Source organism: Diadema setosum, chromosome 2 (assembly GCF_964275005.1).
Source record: "Diadema setosum chromosome 2, eeDiaSeto1, whole genome shotgun sequence".
NCBI classification, from domain to species: Eukaryota; Metazoa; Echinodermata; class Echinoidea; order Diadematoida; family Diadematidae; genus Diadema; species Diadema setosum.
The window spans coordinates 47,440,342-47,456,290 of NC_092686.1; the positions used below are offsets into that span (position 1 = coordinate 47,440,342).

Sequence of the window (15,949 nt, forward strand, 5' to 3'; positions counted from 1 at the left end):
TTTATTGAAACAAACATGCAAAGTAGTAGCCCGAAGGCTAAATTATAATGCATCACATGAAAAACGTATGAATTACATCAAACAACAGACATTATATAAACATTTTAACAATAGCAAATACACCACATTTCCTTATGATTGATTCAATGCAATATAAAAATTCGATAAATATATTTTGCATATCATCTGTTAAAAAAAAAAACCTCATTAACCATTAACACTTTGATACTCAAATAACTGTGTTTGCATTCATTTTTAACTGAACTTAACGTCAATTCCCCAAATCCAATTACTCATATCAATTATTACAGAAAACACAAAACAAAGAATACTTTACAATACAAATACACAAACTAATAAATTATTTCTTATTGCACAAGCACCGTATGATATAAATTCATGAGGGTGAGTATACTACTCATAAGATACCTGTACATTTAATGGCAAAATGCGATCTCTATCTTACACTATAGAGGGTGATCACTGGTGGGTAACAAAAGTGGGAAATCAGTAGGACTAATAATGCACCAGTATGTTGTATTGGCGTAATGGTGTGTATGAGAAAGAAAAAAAAAAATAACAGAAAAAGCAAGTGATAATGCCAAAAAGGGAAAGAGGGGGAGGGAGTGCAAGTGAGGTATTGAAAGAGAGAGTGTGAATACCAAACTCTGATCACCTGTGTTTTTGTTATGATGTAATGTTTACAGCATACCCAATCTGTAAATCTACATATCATACCACAAAACCTCATCTCACAATAACCATATGTCACCTATTTCCCCCATATAAACACCTATTTCATAATCCCTACTATCTCCTCCACAGTACAACTCCATGTACGTGTAAATCCCCAAATACATGCTCTCCTATTCATCCAATTAAACCTACATGTAGGTCAAGGAAGGTGAACATTCAACACATTTGTGACAAACTTGTCATTTTAATATTTTGCCAATTTTGTGAAAATGTAATCACACATTGTCTACATGTACTATAGACCTATTAGGAGAATCGTGCATTATGGCGGAGGCATACCAGTCGCCTTAGCGACATTTCACAATGTTGTGAAAGGATATGCTGTCACCTCCAAGATACCTATACCCAAAACCACCATTGTCATTAAACTATTCATCGATACTAAACAGTTTGTCAAACAGTTTATTTTTACACTATTGTCTATGAGAGAAATGGAGTAAATACAGTTAGTCTCCACCACAATTTTTGTTTGTAGTATCATTTTGTAAACTATCTCAAACAAAATGGTACAATGTAGAGCTGTGAAGCTCAGATTTTGTTCAATTGGAGTACATAGACTGTGCCTTAAGTAGCATTATGAAAATAGCAAAGATATGCAGTATGTTAAAAATGCTTTTTAAATATTTAAACAGGATGCAGGTCATGTCAGAAATGAAGGTAAAGGAGAGATGGCATTACATCATAGCAGCTTCTTCATTTGATAAGTGGAAGCCTTCTTACTCATGTTCTATCACACTGTCACCAGGCCTGAAAATCTGTCGTCGCTGAAAGCAGTACGGAGCAAGGATCTCAGTCTGCCGACGAGAGTTTTCACTGGGGCCATTCCCATGCTGTCAAGAAAGAAGGAAGGTAGGACATCAAATGTGGGGAAACATTATTTGGTTTTAAGTAGTGCAGGGTGGTCTAACATGAGTCTTACTCCACTATACAGACAGAGAGGTAGGAAAGAGGCTGTGCACTCAGTGACTGCCAGGAATACAACTGCTCTGGGGTTTCTGGCTTGAGCCCCAGTGGTTTAGTCAACATAATTTACGTAAACTAAATATTCATCATTGCAAGTTTACACAGGATAACATGAATATGTAAGACAAGGCACAAATGATAAGTAAATCAATCTCGTGAAGAGAATTTGAGTACAAAAGGAAAGGAATATAACGCAGGTAGGTCAGTTGTTGAAGTGAACAGATACAGCAGAGAATGAGTTTGGTAGTAGACCTATGACAAAGTGCATGGTCAGTAATATTTATTTGGCCTATGAACATTTCTGGTTTTAAAGTATTGGTGAGAAGTAAAAGTATGTGCTGTGAGAATATACTCCATGTAACACCATTTGACTGTCTTCATATCTAGTCTATTTTCACAAATACTCCAGAAGTTCCACTCTTATGTTGCACTGTAAAGATTAAGAGGACAGTGTTGTGTGTGACATTGCATGCTAGGTTTTAGGAGAAATGGTAAACCCATTGAAGAAAACAAGAGCAGTGCTCTTGAATTATGCCATAGTAAGAGTGGATTGTAGAAGCCCTCTGCTAGGACAGCACAAGCTAACCACACCTTTGGCATGTGCTGTCAAGGAACAACAGTTGGCATGTGCAACTGGTGTGTCATTCCTTGTGTTTGCTCATCTTCCTACCATCCTCAGATCAAGCCAATGGAAAGTACTATCTGTATGCCGAGCTGCAGTCCCTGGATGAAGATGACGCAGTGTACACCAGATTTCTGAACTACCTCATGTCCAAGCACCTGGTAAGTCATTATGTCTTATCTCATGGATCTAGAATGTCACCGTGATGGAATGCTAGCACTTTGGTGTTGTAAATGACCATCAGGAAGAACAGTCTCGAAGACTAATGTAGTGAATTGTCAGTAGTTGTGAAGTAGCCCACTCTAACTTTTATATCTAAGCCAACATGCAGCAGCTCATTTCTTTTGCCTGTATGGTCAAGTATTGTACATTTAGTAACTGTCAACATGTGCCGAGACAGGTTTATTTTTGAAATTGAGTTATCGTATTTAATGATCTTACTATTTATTCTAAGCTCTCTTGTTATGATGATTTTTTTGAAGGGGCTGAATTACCACAGTTGCCAATGTAGCTGCCACAGACCGCTGTTGGCTGTAATCACAACGAAGGAAACTTACACTTGCGAAATTTAGTAGTTTACCTAATTAAAATAGTCATGAGAATCCCTTGTGTGATTCTCATATGGGAAGTTAGTAAATGCGAGTGTTGAACAGTCCTGTCCTAAAGTTCGATTCAAATATTAAACCTCGTTCTTCATACAGACAGATAAAAATTGACTAATGAGATTATCCATTCTTTTACAGGTTCTGAAGAAGCCACTGAAGGATAACTTGATGCTGTACATCTTGCCTACTGGTGACATGACTTCAAACTTGGGCCTCACGTCCACCTCCTATCCCAAGATGCTGCACTGTCTCTTTGAGTCCTGTGTCCCAATGGTCCACCATTTGACTGGTAAGTTTTGAAGCTCCCTTGCACCCTCTTCTGCCTAATAGAATTCTCAAGAGGTCATCATTTTACATTACAGGAAATAAGACAAGTATTCATTCAAAGTCAAGACTAACATTATCATTATTATTATTGTTTTTTTAGAGTGAGCAAATGAGTAATTTTGGAGAAGTCAGTGTGGTTTCTGTCTTCCTTCATAGTAAAGCCAACTAGGAGTGTTCCTCACCCATATATCGTTAGAGCAAGTCAACACTGACGGGAAGGGTTTTTTTTGTTGTATCTCTGATCAACAGATGTAAGTGTGAGGCAAGCAAAGCACAAACAAAAGATCAACCTTGAGTCGGCGCCCATTCATGACATCGACAAGGATCATGTGAAGAGAGCGAGATTCCAGGCGTCGTTGGCACGGCTCTTTACTGAGCAGAATCGCGAGCTGAAGGAAATGGGCGTGAAAGGAGATGAAGAGACGCAGATGTCCAACCTCCCAACCCCCTCCAATCACGATAGACAAGAGGATATGAACATCACCAGTGCAGTGACTGAAGAATGTGTCGTGGACCACCAACACAACATTCATTCTCAAGTGGGTTATGGGGCCAAAGGTCAGAGTGGTGTTGAGTCAAAGGACCAGCAGGTTAGCAATCGCCCTGTGGATCAACACCCTAATGGTCACAACTCTGACCATCATAGGACGAATAGTTCTAGGACTGACCAGCAGCCAATCAATCATAGTCAGCCATCAGAACTTCATCCGAATAACAACCACATTGGTCACAAAGACAAACATCAGAGCCATACCCTCAGGCCTGACCAACGTCCAGATCACGACCGGTCAAATAGTTGGACGGACGGCTTTAGGGGAGGCCAGCATGTAACCAGTCGGCCAGATGAGCAGCAAGTAGACCATCAAAGGGATGGCAAGGGGCTAGATCAGCAGCCCATTCCCAGGACAACGATTGAGCGTCGGTCAAGCCACCAGCCTGTGAGTCATCACCAAGGCAACAACAGGTCGCTGGAACGCCAGCATAGTTACCCGAGAACGGAAGCTCCCCACCGTGCCTCTAAAGATCCCAGACATCACACTCAGCAGCTCTCACAGAATCTTACAGATCGCTCTCAAGGTAAACCATGCTGAGTTTTACTCCGCCATGCCAAATCTAACCCCTGCAGCCTTCCAGTAACGTTTCTGTGTAGATGGCCAATGAACTGCTTATGTTTTGAGAGAGACTCAAGAAAGGTCACCAACAAATACCAAAAATGTCACTGCCAGCGTAGTAACTCAAATGTATGAGATTATATCATTTCATGCCATATGCAGTTATACTATGACATAACAATCTATTGCTTGCATGCATACCATACAATGCTCCACCCAAATTGGTCATTTCTCATGTCTTTGCTAGAGAGAAGCTGTATTGTGTGGAGAAACTGTGTTATGAGACTCGTACATACCTATTTTCCATATATCTGCAATTCAAACATGAAACTAGCTAAGACATGCCTTGAAACTTATTCGGCTTGTGTAGGGATGAACTCTGATTCAGCTTGAGAGTTTAATTGCTAATTAATTCTCATTATAATGTTTAAGTTTTATGCGCAACATCATTTTTTCCTACACTTTTATATAAATAGGGACCTGTATCCCACCAGTGGATTTTTACATGTGTGTTATATTGGTAATCATTTTCCATTTAGCCCCAAGACAAGAACTGCCTGCTCAGATCAAGGAGGTGGCGTCAAAGGTGCACAAAATGCTGACCGGTGGCATTGACCTTGGCTTACTGGGACCCATCGGGGGCAGCGGGAGTGGCCAGGTCAGCCGGCCGGAGACGGAGGACGAGAAATTGGCCCGAATGAGGGCCACCCTGCAGTCACTGGTGGCGGAGAGGGAAAGGCTGGCCAAGCAGAATACAGGAAAGGTGTGGGAGTATGCTAACTTCTGACCGGGGAAAGGGATGGGGTATTGGGATGTGAGATAACTTGACAAGAATTGTGACTGTCCAGCTCAAAATCCACAAAAAGTAGGCCTAATTTAATTTCTACTTTTCTGCATAGTTTAGAAGAGTAAGCTGCATGCTTACTCGTATGACTTGTTAAAATGTGACATTTAACCCACTCAAAAAGTGATTGAAATAATAGAGAGTTAGGAAGTACAGTTTCATAGAAAAGGGAGAAAAGAGGGTTTGAAAATGACAGTCACTTGGGTGTGCTTCGCAGAAGTATCAATGAAAACATTTTCTATTTCATAGTGAAAGCTGCGCCTGTCTGAAAAGAAATACGGTCCAGAAAGAGAATCCTAATCTGCAACTTTTTTTTTTTTTTGGGGGGGGGGGGGTTTAGCTGGGCAGTCACATATGCAACAACAGCTTGTCAGTTAAAGGGGAAGGCTAGTAACTGATCAGTGGGAATCAGTGGAAATGCTGGGAGATGATTGTTCCAATCCTTATGGGATTCATTCAAGAGTTCATTGTATATCTATTGTTGTGTGAAAATTATTTGCTTCAGAACGGTCTCATATTCAAGTAATGTGCAGATTAATGCTCCGTCACTGACCAGGGACGCTAACCTGGAAGCATTAAACTGCACATTACTTGAATATGAGACCATTCTGAAGCAAATCATTTTCACACAAAAATAGATATACAATGAACTCTTGAATGAATCCCATAAGGATTGGAACAATCATCTCCCAGCATTTCCACTGATTCCCACTGATCAGTTACTAGCCTTCCCCTTTAAAGAGTCAATAAAGGGCATTCACAGCTTATACTTTGTGCAATATTTACAGCATTCTACTTCCAAACTGCTTGCCTTTTTGTTAAAAACAAATATCAAGTGCACGCACAGTATTTGTTAAATCTCTACTAGTATGATTGGACTGCAGCAGGATGATCATGTGCCCTCCTGAATTATATGAATGCTTTGCATTATGTCCATATATAGATCAGAAAACTGCACAGTATCGGAACATATTGCACATCATTTGTACAAATAGACTTTGATATGTAGAAATATTTTGATATCATCGCAAGTTTGATGTAGGTTACAAGTTTTTATGCCTCCGCCACTAAGTGTCGCCGAAGGCATAATGTTTTCGGGTTGTCCGTCCGTCCTTCCGTCTGTAATCAATTTTGTGGACAGCGTATCTAAAAAACTGTGAGAGGTATCCTAATGAAACTTGGCATGTATATGTATGAGTGGGCAAAGTTGTGCCTATCAACTTTTGGGCGCACATGCTCAAGGTCAAATGTCAGAAGGTCAAGGTCAAATGCTCAAAATTTCACTATTTCCCCTATATCTATGCAATGCCTGGAGGTATTCATGAACTACCAAATAAAGATTCCCAGAGAGAACTTTGGGTCATAAGGTCAAAGGTCAAGTGAAAAATTTTAAAATTTCACTTTTTTCTCCATATCTCACAAATATTTCAAGGTATCTTCATAGAACTTAGTATATATGCATGTACTGACTGGCAGTAATCATGTAGGGAATTTAGGGGTCAAAGGTCAGGGGTCAAAGGTTAAGGTCAATTCATCAAAATGTCATTATTTCTAGATCTATGCAAAGCCTGCAGGATTTTTTCTTGAAACTTAGTGTATGCGTGTATTATCCAATACAGATTCTCTTGGAAGTTTCTTGCTAAAAGGTCGAAGGTCAAGTGAAAGTGCTAAATTTCACTTCTTCTTTAAACTTATAAAAGGGTCAGAAGTTGGGTACAAATCCTCAAATCCCCAAATGCTTGCACTCTTAGACAGTGAAGCCATTCATCCAAACAAACCTAGTTCAAAGAAAGTGAACACTCGATGCATTTGTGACAAACCTGTCATTTTAATATTTTGCCAGTTATGTGAAACAGTCGTCACACATTGTCAAGACATTGTGCCATAGACCTATTCAGAGAACCATGCATTATGGCGGAGGCATACCAGTCGCCATAGCGACATTTCTAGTTATTTTTTTACCTGTGCTTAACCCTATATGGCCCCTGCGATCTGAGCCATCAATTGCACAATAGTAGCGAAAATCGGCGCTTACATTGAACAACACATCTCCAAGAGTGTATTTTTTTTTTCCAATTAACATGGTTGTTTTCTATAGATTGTGCTAATAATGCTAATTTATGCATGATATTTTTTATGCATCAGATTTTAAGTTTTTAAATCCCTTAATGAAGCTTCAAATGGGCTTTATTTTCTTTAAATGTCCTTTGTACCATTAGCACATCTACGTTTAAAAAAAAAAAAAGTAATATCATAGTGAATTTTCTTTGTTTTTTATATTTGTTTTTCATTGTTTCTTTTTATCTAGAATAGTTGATGATTACCAAAAGGTATGTTATCTTAGAAAAACCAGGCAAAAAATTAATCGTACAGTTCTTATAAAACCCATACATTGCACACACAAAAGTCATCAAAAACTGCCATTCTTAGTGACTGGTCACGGAAATGTGCTAATGGCACTATAGAATTGCTGTTATATCTTGGCAAGCGTTCCCCGATTTTCGTGAATAGGTCTCCACATGTGAGCAAGATGTGAAAGAGAAAAGCCACGATATTTCAACGAATTAAAAAAAAGTAAATTTATACCAAAAAACTGTTGAGGGGTTTTATTGATACCCCTCCGCCATTGCCTGGGCTGCATGCAGTTAAAGGGATAGTATAGTTTTGATTTAGCTGGGGCTTGAGGTTTCCAATTTTTGTGAGATAATGAGAAACCTCTTATGAAATAGGAAAGAGCATAAAATTCTAAAAGGAATTAGTTTACTACCAAGAAGTTCATTTCATTGAAATTGGTTTTGAAATGGTTGAGATATCCAAAGCAAGTGATTCAAATAAAAGGTGGGACACATCTTATATTACGATCGCTTTGTTTTTCTTTCTTTTTTCTAATATATCAGCCATTTCAAAGCTGATTTTCATCAAAGAAACTTTGAATTCCTTTTAGAATTGTATGGTTTTTTCTTAACATTACATTAGTGGTTTCTAAGTATCTCACAAAAAAAGTTAAAAGCAGAATCCTCATCTCAACCAATACTGGTGCAGTCAAGTCTGGATGGGAAAGTTTCCCATCTCATGTTGTTTTAAATCAAACGTCTTGTACAGATCATTGTTTACTGTGCAAACTCTCTAGGTGTAATGTCCTAGTTTTCTTAGCTATCCGTGCTTCTGCTAAGGGTGGCTTCAAATTGACTGTATATCAAATTACTTAAAGGGATGGTACAGTATTGGTGGAGATGAGAATTGGGCTTTTAACTTTTTGCAAGATACCCAGAAAGCACTTATGAAATAGTACAGAGCATACCATTCTAAGAGGAATTCAAAGTTTGTTCAATGAAAATCTGGTTTGGAATAACTGAAACATCCAAAAACAAAGTAAAACAAAGCGATCGTAATAAAGTGTGGGTCCGTCACTTTATTAGAATCGCTCTGTTTTGGATATCTCAGCCATTTCAAAACCAATTTTCATCAAATAAACGTTGAATTCCTCATGGAATTACATGCTCTTTCATATTTCATAAGAGGTTTCTCATTATCTCACAAAAAAATGGTAGAAACCTGAAATTAGGTCTCAACCAAAACTATACGATCCCTTTAATACTACTTTGATCTTGTCTTTGTTTTTTTTTAAAAACTGCTTCAGCTGATTTGAAAATATCGTTGACGGATGATTGTACTTAAAAAGAGCGCCGTACATAACTTGTACATTAGGTTTGATACACTGCTAGAAAGGTATTCCTAAGTAAGTATGCAAGAAAAATGCATTGGAAATGGCCAGTTTCATTTTTCGCCAAATCATGGTCATAAAGCAATATTTTATGAATGGATTGTAGGAGAAATTTATCTAATTTATTTTGAATGATTTGATGGACAGCAACATTCTGCCAGATAAGGTAATAATCTGATTGTATGTCTATATTTTCAGTCTTCTCAGTACTGCCATAGTGTACATTTTTATTTCAAATGTATGAGATTGAAGTTAATGGAATTTAAAGGGAAAGTCCACTCCGTGTTCAGGTTGACATTCATAGAAAAAGCAAATCAAACAAGGAGAACATTTTATTTCAAATATACGAGATTGAAAGTTTACGGAACTTAAAGGGGAAGTCCACTCCATGTTAAAGTTGATGTTCATAGAAAGAGCAAATCAAACGAGAACATTTTTATTTCAAATATACGAGATTGAAGTTGACGGAACTTAAAGGGAAAGTCCACTCCATGTTAAAGTTGGCGTGCAGAAAGAGCAAATCAAACAAGGAAAACAAAGGTTTCAATACAATGAGAAATGGGATATGTCTATGATGCTGAGCTTCTGTTAGAATCACACTAGAGGTAATAATGTTCTTGCAAGATTCCAAGTGAAGTGATCACAGATCTCTCATAAATTTTTTCCCATTTTAAGTGAAATCTTGAAAGAATAATTTGTGCCTGAAGCACCAGCTGTGCTAACTTGACAGTGAAGACTTTATACAGAGGAGATTGCATTTGCTGAATTATTGAACAAAAACATTATTTTCTCTCTCTTTTTTTTTTTTTTTCATAGACCAAAGATATGATTTTGATTTACCTAACTTGCACGCGTAAGTAGTTGTTGCGAATTACGCAGTTGTATGAAAAGAAATTATAGCTTTGACATTGTGTAACTCTAACTGTATGTTTGATTTCAGTAGAATGTCCCCTGTTCTGTTTGATTCTATTCTATGCATATAGTATAAGTCTGTATAATCTATGTCAACTTGAATATGGAGTGACATTTCTTTTTAGGCATCATTGAGTGTTCATGAACTTGCTTTGACAAATTACTAGCCTACACTGTTCATCACAAGCCTACACTCCGAAGGAGCTTAAGCAGTTTGGAGGAATTGGTTAGGAGAGTATTAAAAGCAAGAAACTTTGCAGTCTCCTTCTGTCTATAAGTTCTCTTTGTTTTGGGCAAGGATTTGTTTCTATAATCGTATCAAATGATATGGATTACCGAACCAGTTAGAGCATAACATTCTTTATACTACGTTTGTGTATAAGAATTCACTGCCTTACTATTTCTTAAGGTATCCTCTGTTGTCCATTAAGGATGCAGCACCATCATTCATTTTTACAGTAAAGCTATTATTTTTACAGTACTTATATTACAGTTCGTGAATGACATCAAAGTGTTTCTTTACTCAGTAAATTTGTATGATTTTTCAAACAAACAATTTGATATTAATGGTTGAACATGTCGTGATGCCGGCTCTCTTCGTTCTCTAATGTATACAAATGACATGAATGTCCGCAGCAGTTTACGGAGATTTCAGAATAATTGTATGTGATTCAAAACCATTATTGCAAAGACTGGTCAGAGTGTACGTTATGTCAGTCCATTTTGTGTCCATTTGCAGGTGGAAACACAAAGACATCTCATGAAGTCAACATTTGAAGTTTACTGTCCATAAATTTTGGCTTCACATACTATTAGATCACATTTTTACTCAATCAGCAACATTATTATGTTTTCATTACCTGTTTACAGAAAAGTAGACATATGAACTCTTGTCTTGCTTTTTTCTGTGCTCTTTGTTCATAGTGAGATGTTTGAAAGATTTTTTTTTTTTATTAACATTTCTCCTTTATACGGAGCATTTAATCTCAAAAAGTAATCATGTTCACCAGAAAATTCTGCCTACCTTTTCTGTATTAAATTAAAGTTGTTTCAAATGACCTCACAAGTTTTGCAATTTGCAATTTGTAATGTCGGTGGTGATGGTGGAAATACCTTTTGGCTGAGTGGTTGTTTGAATGAGGTCAAATTAAACTGCTTTCAGTGACAGGATTTAGGGTAAAGTAAATCCATACAGATTTGTGGCATCACTGGCTTGCAGTAACCTTATGTAAAATATGCTGTCAAGTTTCATCCATTTTACAAAATAGCCCATATATTTTTTTCTTCAATCCGTAGAATAGATTAATAAATGTTCTATCTGTCTTTGTCATTTCCCTGTTAGATGTATAGAAATAGAACATTTTCAATTGATGATAATGACTGACTTTATCATTTCAAAACTGCACAGGTTCAGTGTTGTTTTGCATGATTTTGTCAACTGACATCAGCTGCCTCAAGAAAGTCTTGGGACGTTTCCTTTGTTCAACTCAAATAAAGACGAAGGAACACTGTAACAAAACAAGTCTCTGTTTTCCTTTTACAATGTTTGAAAGTACACATGTGCAAGCCAAGGTTACACAACAAAAGTGCTGGATAATCATTTGATTTTGAAATTCACTGAAGAAACGTTCACACGATCACAAGTCCCCATGCATGTTAATGTATCATAGTGTCTATGGCCTTCAGACAGTTCATGTTTGTGTTGGTAGTCCACATGATCAAAAAATCATTGGACTTTGCATGGTCAGTAGTGAAAAGAAAGAAAACTAAAAACAATGCTTCCAAAACTGGTTCTATTTGATGTTAATGATTCCTTGTGTCCTGAAAGATTCCTTCTGACTCATATTTCTCTTGCTATTTTTCCTGGCCAGGAGAGGATGAAAAGCCATGCCCCTGTGCCAAATGCTGACATGCAGTCCAAAACAACTCCCCAAGTTCCCATCCACCTGTCTGAAGGCCACCAGCGGGAGAACTTCTCAGTCAGGGTGGCGGAAAAGGCCATCAGAAGAGAGAATGACAGAGACGGTGATAGAGACAGGTTTCACAGAGTGTCGGATGCAGTGACTAATGGTAGGACTGTTAGGAGAGAGGAGGAGGAGAATGTGTTTCGGGACAGCCATCCCAGCATGAAGAGGAAGGCTGATAATCCCATCAGAAGAGGTCACAAAAAGATGCGAAATGACACACCCAGGTTGTCAGATGTCAAAAAGATGCAGCAAGACACATCCGGTGCTTCAAAGACGCGCTCCATCCTGCAAGGGGAACATGGTGGCGGGCAGATGAGCAGCAGCATTGAGATGAGGCTGTTCCTTGAGAACGCCGACAGGATGGCCTCCCATCCTCCAAAGTGGATACAGAGTTCCTCCGAGATGCGTGAGTTTCTCAGCCAACAGATCTCCAGACAGATCCAGGAGACCAAGTCTCAGGGTAGGTGTCTCCTGAGGGAGTTCTTACCATCTCCAGTCAATGTAACCCTTGGTGTGCTGTGAGTGCTGCTTGGCACAGAAAGCCCTGTAGCTTTGTACCCACTGTTCAAAACTTTGCAACTACATATTTTCATAGTTGATTAGACAAATTAAGAATAGCAAGAGATATAGATTTGTCTATGCATTCTTGTAAAATACATAACAATAAGACTAGATTTGAAGATGTTAAAAAGCATAGGATATTTATTAAGGGACAAGTTTTCACATTTTCACTTCTTGAACATAGTGAAATTTTCATTAAACTTGGCAGGTATTATCTATCACAGGGTTATCGAATATATGTACAAGTGGGCACAATGCCCCACTTGGGCTCCTCTGGGGCCAGAACCCCCAAATTAGAGAATCTTCTATAAAGCCAGAAATACTCTGAGTAAATACATTGGTGAGTATACATGTACTTTCAAGTTTGTTTATGGCATATCCAGGGGACCAAGGTTTGGACCGAATTAGGGGCCAGTCTTCACGTTTAATCTCGTTAAAAACACATGGTCAAATTTGCTACAAACTTGGCAGGTGTTATTGCTAGTGTGGTAGAATATACTAATGGATGTCATGCCCCCTGGAGCCCCACCCCCAAAGTTTGCTTTGTTTTTCCGAGTTAATAGTCTGCAAGAATGCATGGAAGGTGAATTTGCCATACTTGGGCGAGCTCTAGACCCCGTAGGTCACTTCCCTGAGAATACATAGTGATTTGGGAAGTGCACATGGAAGCCAAGAACCTTCATGCTATTCCTGCCACACCCATATTCACAGAATCGTCTTCCACCGGTATATGGAAGGAGCAGGATGGAGCTCCATTCTACACATTGTCTGGCCGAGATCAGCAGCGGGTCAATCTGTACGTGTTGCTTGGGGAACGTGAAGAGGAGCTTGGCGGCGGTAGCACCCGGGATTTCCCTAGCAGTGACCACCGTGTGACATGGACCAAAAAGACGGGGGCGGTGGTGGAGGTGGTCAGGAACAAAGCAGGCTCCAAGCTTCGACTTCCACCTCCTGGGAGAAGCAGCAAGCGGAAGGAAGAGAAAGAAGAGATGATTGTCTCCTGCACCTCAGCTGTGCTTCATGGAACATACAGGTATGTGGCTCACATAAGATGTTAGTATATATCATGTTAGACATACTGTAAAAGTGGAAATTTTCATGGTGTGGAAATTTTCATAGTGTGGAAATTTTCACACATTTCGCACTACCAGAAACCAGCACAGACATAAAAGTATGCAAATATTTTTGCTTCCTGTATGTACTACCGCTATGTAATGTCTTGATTCCGTGAAATAAAAAACACACAAAATTCATCTTATGCAAAGTATGTCTAATTCATATGTACAATGTAGTTATGATATAAGGAAAAATTACAGAGATATTCATGATTTGACCTGTTGTTTATTTGTTGTTCAAGTCTTATTGTTTTGCTTTGCCTTCCATCTCCTCAAATGGAACTTTCATGAACAGCTGAGCATTTTGATAGGGGCACATGACAGACTCCCGTATGTTTTTGTTCTCGTTAACCTCACTTATCTCTGTTAGGTGTTATTGCTGAGTAAGAACAGTCCATTTTTTTTTTTTTTGGGGGGGGGATTCAACAGCTTTATTCAATCTTGTGTTCCTATTTTTATGAACATCTGTTACTAATTGAATTGGGATGTTGATGACAATTCCCGGTTTTGTTTTGTTTTTGTTTTTGTTTTCAAATTTTACCCCTGTATTACCCCAGTTGCAGCTTTGACATCATATGTGGATATTAGTTACATTACCAACCAAGTACCATTGTTTTCTCTGTACAAAATGTGATCCCAGACCTCCCAGTGCAGTTCATCCTGATACCAAGACAAAGGAAGGACTGGCATACCAAATCCGACAAGTTATCCACCAGGTCAACCAACCAAGGAGATCCAATCCAAGAAAGGTAATGGACCACCCACTGGTAGGCTAGAGAAAAAAGCAATGCAACATGGATTAATGATTAAAACTTCTTTGCACTCACAAATCAGTAATGCAAGTGTGTATCGACTTGTGCGATTTGCTGTGTGAATTGATTGTGTGTGATTTAAGCAATAGACAGTAGTAATGACATCATATTCTAACACTGAAAATAATTTTCTTGTTCTTGTGATGCAGATTACATCTCAATGCATCTTCCATGTGATATTCATATTTATCAACCTTCAAAGGAAAGTACAGTTAAACATGAAAACTTCAAAGGTTACTCATGATTTGCTCATGTCAAACATTTCAGAATGAGGTTTCATAATATATAATGGCAATATTAGGTTGCGCTAATGTAGGAAATATTTTAATTACATGAAGTGACGTTTTGATGAAACCAGCCATACAGGCAGCTCAAAGAAGAGAATTCAATTGATAGAGAAGAAACTATTCTATGGTACAGAGTGCCAGTAAAGACTACATGGTGTGGTGAAACTACCCCAAATTGTTACAATCTGTCACTGTCATGTTAAAGTGGATCTAAACAGGATCGCTTTGAACAGTGTATGTGAGAGTAGTAAGGGTAAGAGAAGGGCATCTAGTCAATGTGGTAATAATGTCGATGAAAGCAGACACAATCAAGTTTGTGTGAAATCTCTTTTGAATATTTCTCTCTCTCTCTCTCTCTCAAGGTGAAGGAGATAAAGAAGGAAGGGGATCTCCTAAGTCAGTCATCGTCATCATTATCATCATCCCAGTCGTCGACATCATCGACTGGTGTGCCAGGCGTGATGCGGAGTCCCGCCCAGGCCATACCAGACGGTGCGTGTTTCCTCGGGGATCTAGACAATGAGGAGGAGGGGATTACTGTTGCCATGGCACCAACACATGACAACGGCACATGGATACATGTGGAGTATGCTCCCAACATCTCTGATATGTACAGCGCTTCTTCCTTGCATTCGTGTATGCTGTGACTTAAAGCCAAAGACCTATATACACAATCCTTTATTCTGCCTCAGTCTGTTTATCTCTTCTCATCTCCCTATCTCTCTCACATTTATATCTACTCTGTGCACACCAGTACTGCTGAATATATGCATCCATTCTCCGCTTGCATTTTCCATTTTCGTATCCAAGAATCTTCTGCCGATATACGGAAGTTTAATAAAGCTGGCATGATTTTACGGGTGTCAACAACTCTTATCCACATAGTTCTTGATTTTCAATATCAGAGAAAGCTGACATGAATGCATTCATATACTGCAATGTATCAAAAAACTAAAAACAATTTTAAGTTGGCATGACATTACTATTCGATTAATAACTCCTCCCTTTTACCAACATAGATGCAATACTGCATGTCTATCTTGTGTAGGGCTAACATGAATATCCAGCCAGGGATGTTCGTCAGAAATACAAACACGTTTTGAAGCTGGATTGATAGCCACAGTTTTCATGACTCTTCTTTGTTTAGAAACTAAGTTCTTGATTTTATGTATTTCCACAAGGCTGATGTGAATATTGAAACACAAAAACTTGTCTGAATCAAACTGAAAGCTTCGGGTTGTCAGGTGCTTGTTGTGGACTCCTACTATATCTGAGCTGTCTTTCAAGAACATATTTTATCATTTTATTTGCTGCCTTTATCTCTGTCCGTTCTGTTTGGGAA

The 15,949-nt window shown here is 38.5% G+C and overlaps 1 protein-coding gene across 1 annotated transcript in view; it reads left to right on the forward strand.

Annotated features, from left to right (window-relative positions):
- LOC140246316 (uncharacterized) overlaps nucleotides 1-15,949 on the forward strand; it is a 46,965-nt gene that overhangs the window by 17,299 nt on the left and 13,717 nt on the right. The window contains exons 10-18 of the mRNA XM_072325788.1: nucleotides 1,502-1,605; nucleotides 2,399-2,502; nucleotides 3,085-3,235; nucleotides 3,523-4,350; nucleotides 4,925-5,148; nucleotides 11,737-12,292; nucleotides 13,105-13,426; nucleotides 14,149-14,257; nucleotides 14,970-15,099. Coding sequence (XP_072181889.1) covers nucleotides 1,502-1,605; nucleotides 2,399-2,502; nucleotides 3,085-3,235; nucleotides 3,523-4,350; nucleotides 4,925-5,148; nucleotides 11,737-12,292; nucleotides 13,105-13,426; nucleotides 14,149-14,257; nucleotides 14,970-15,099 — 2,528 coding nt within the window. The remainder of the gene's footprint in view (nucleotides 1-1,501; nucleotides 1,606-2,398; nucleotides 2,503-3,084; nucleotides 3,236-3,522; nucleotides 4,351-4,924; nucleotides 5,149-11,736; nucleotides 12,293-13,104; nucleotides 13,427-14,148; nucleotides 14,258-14,969; nucleotides 15,100-15,949) is intronic.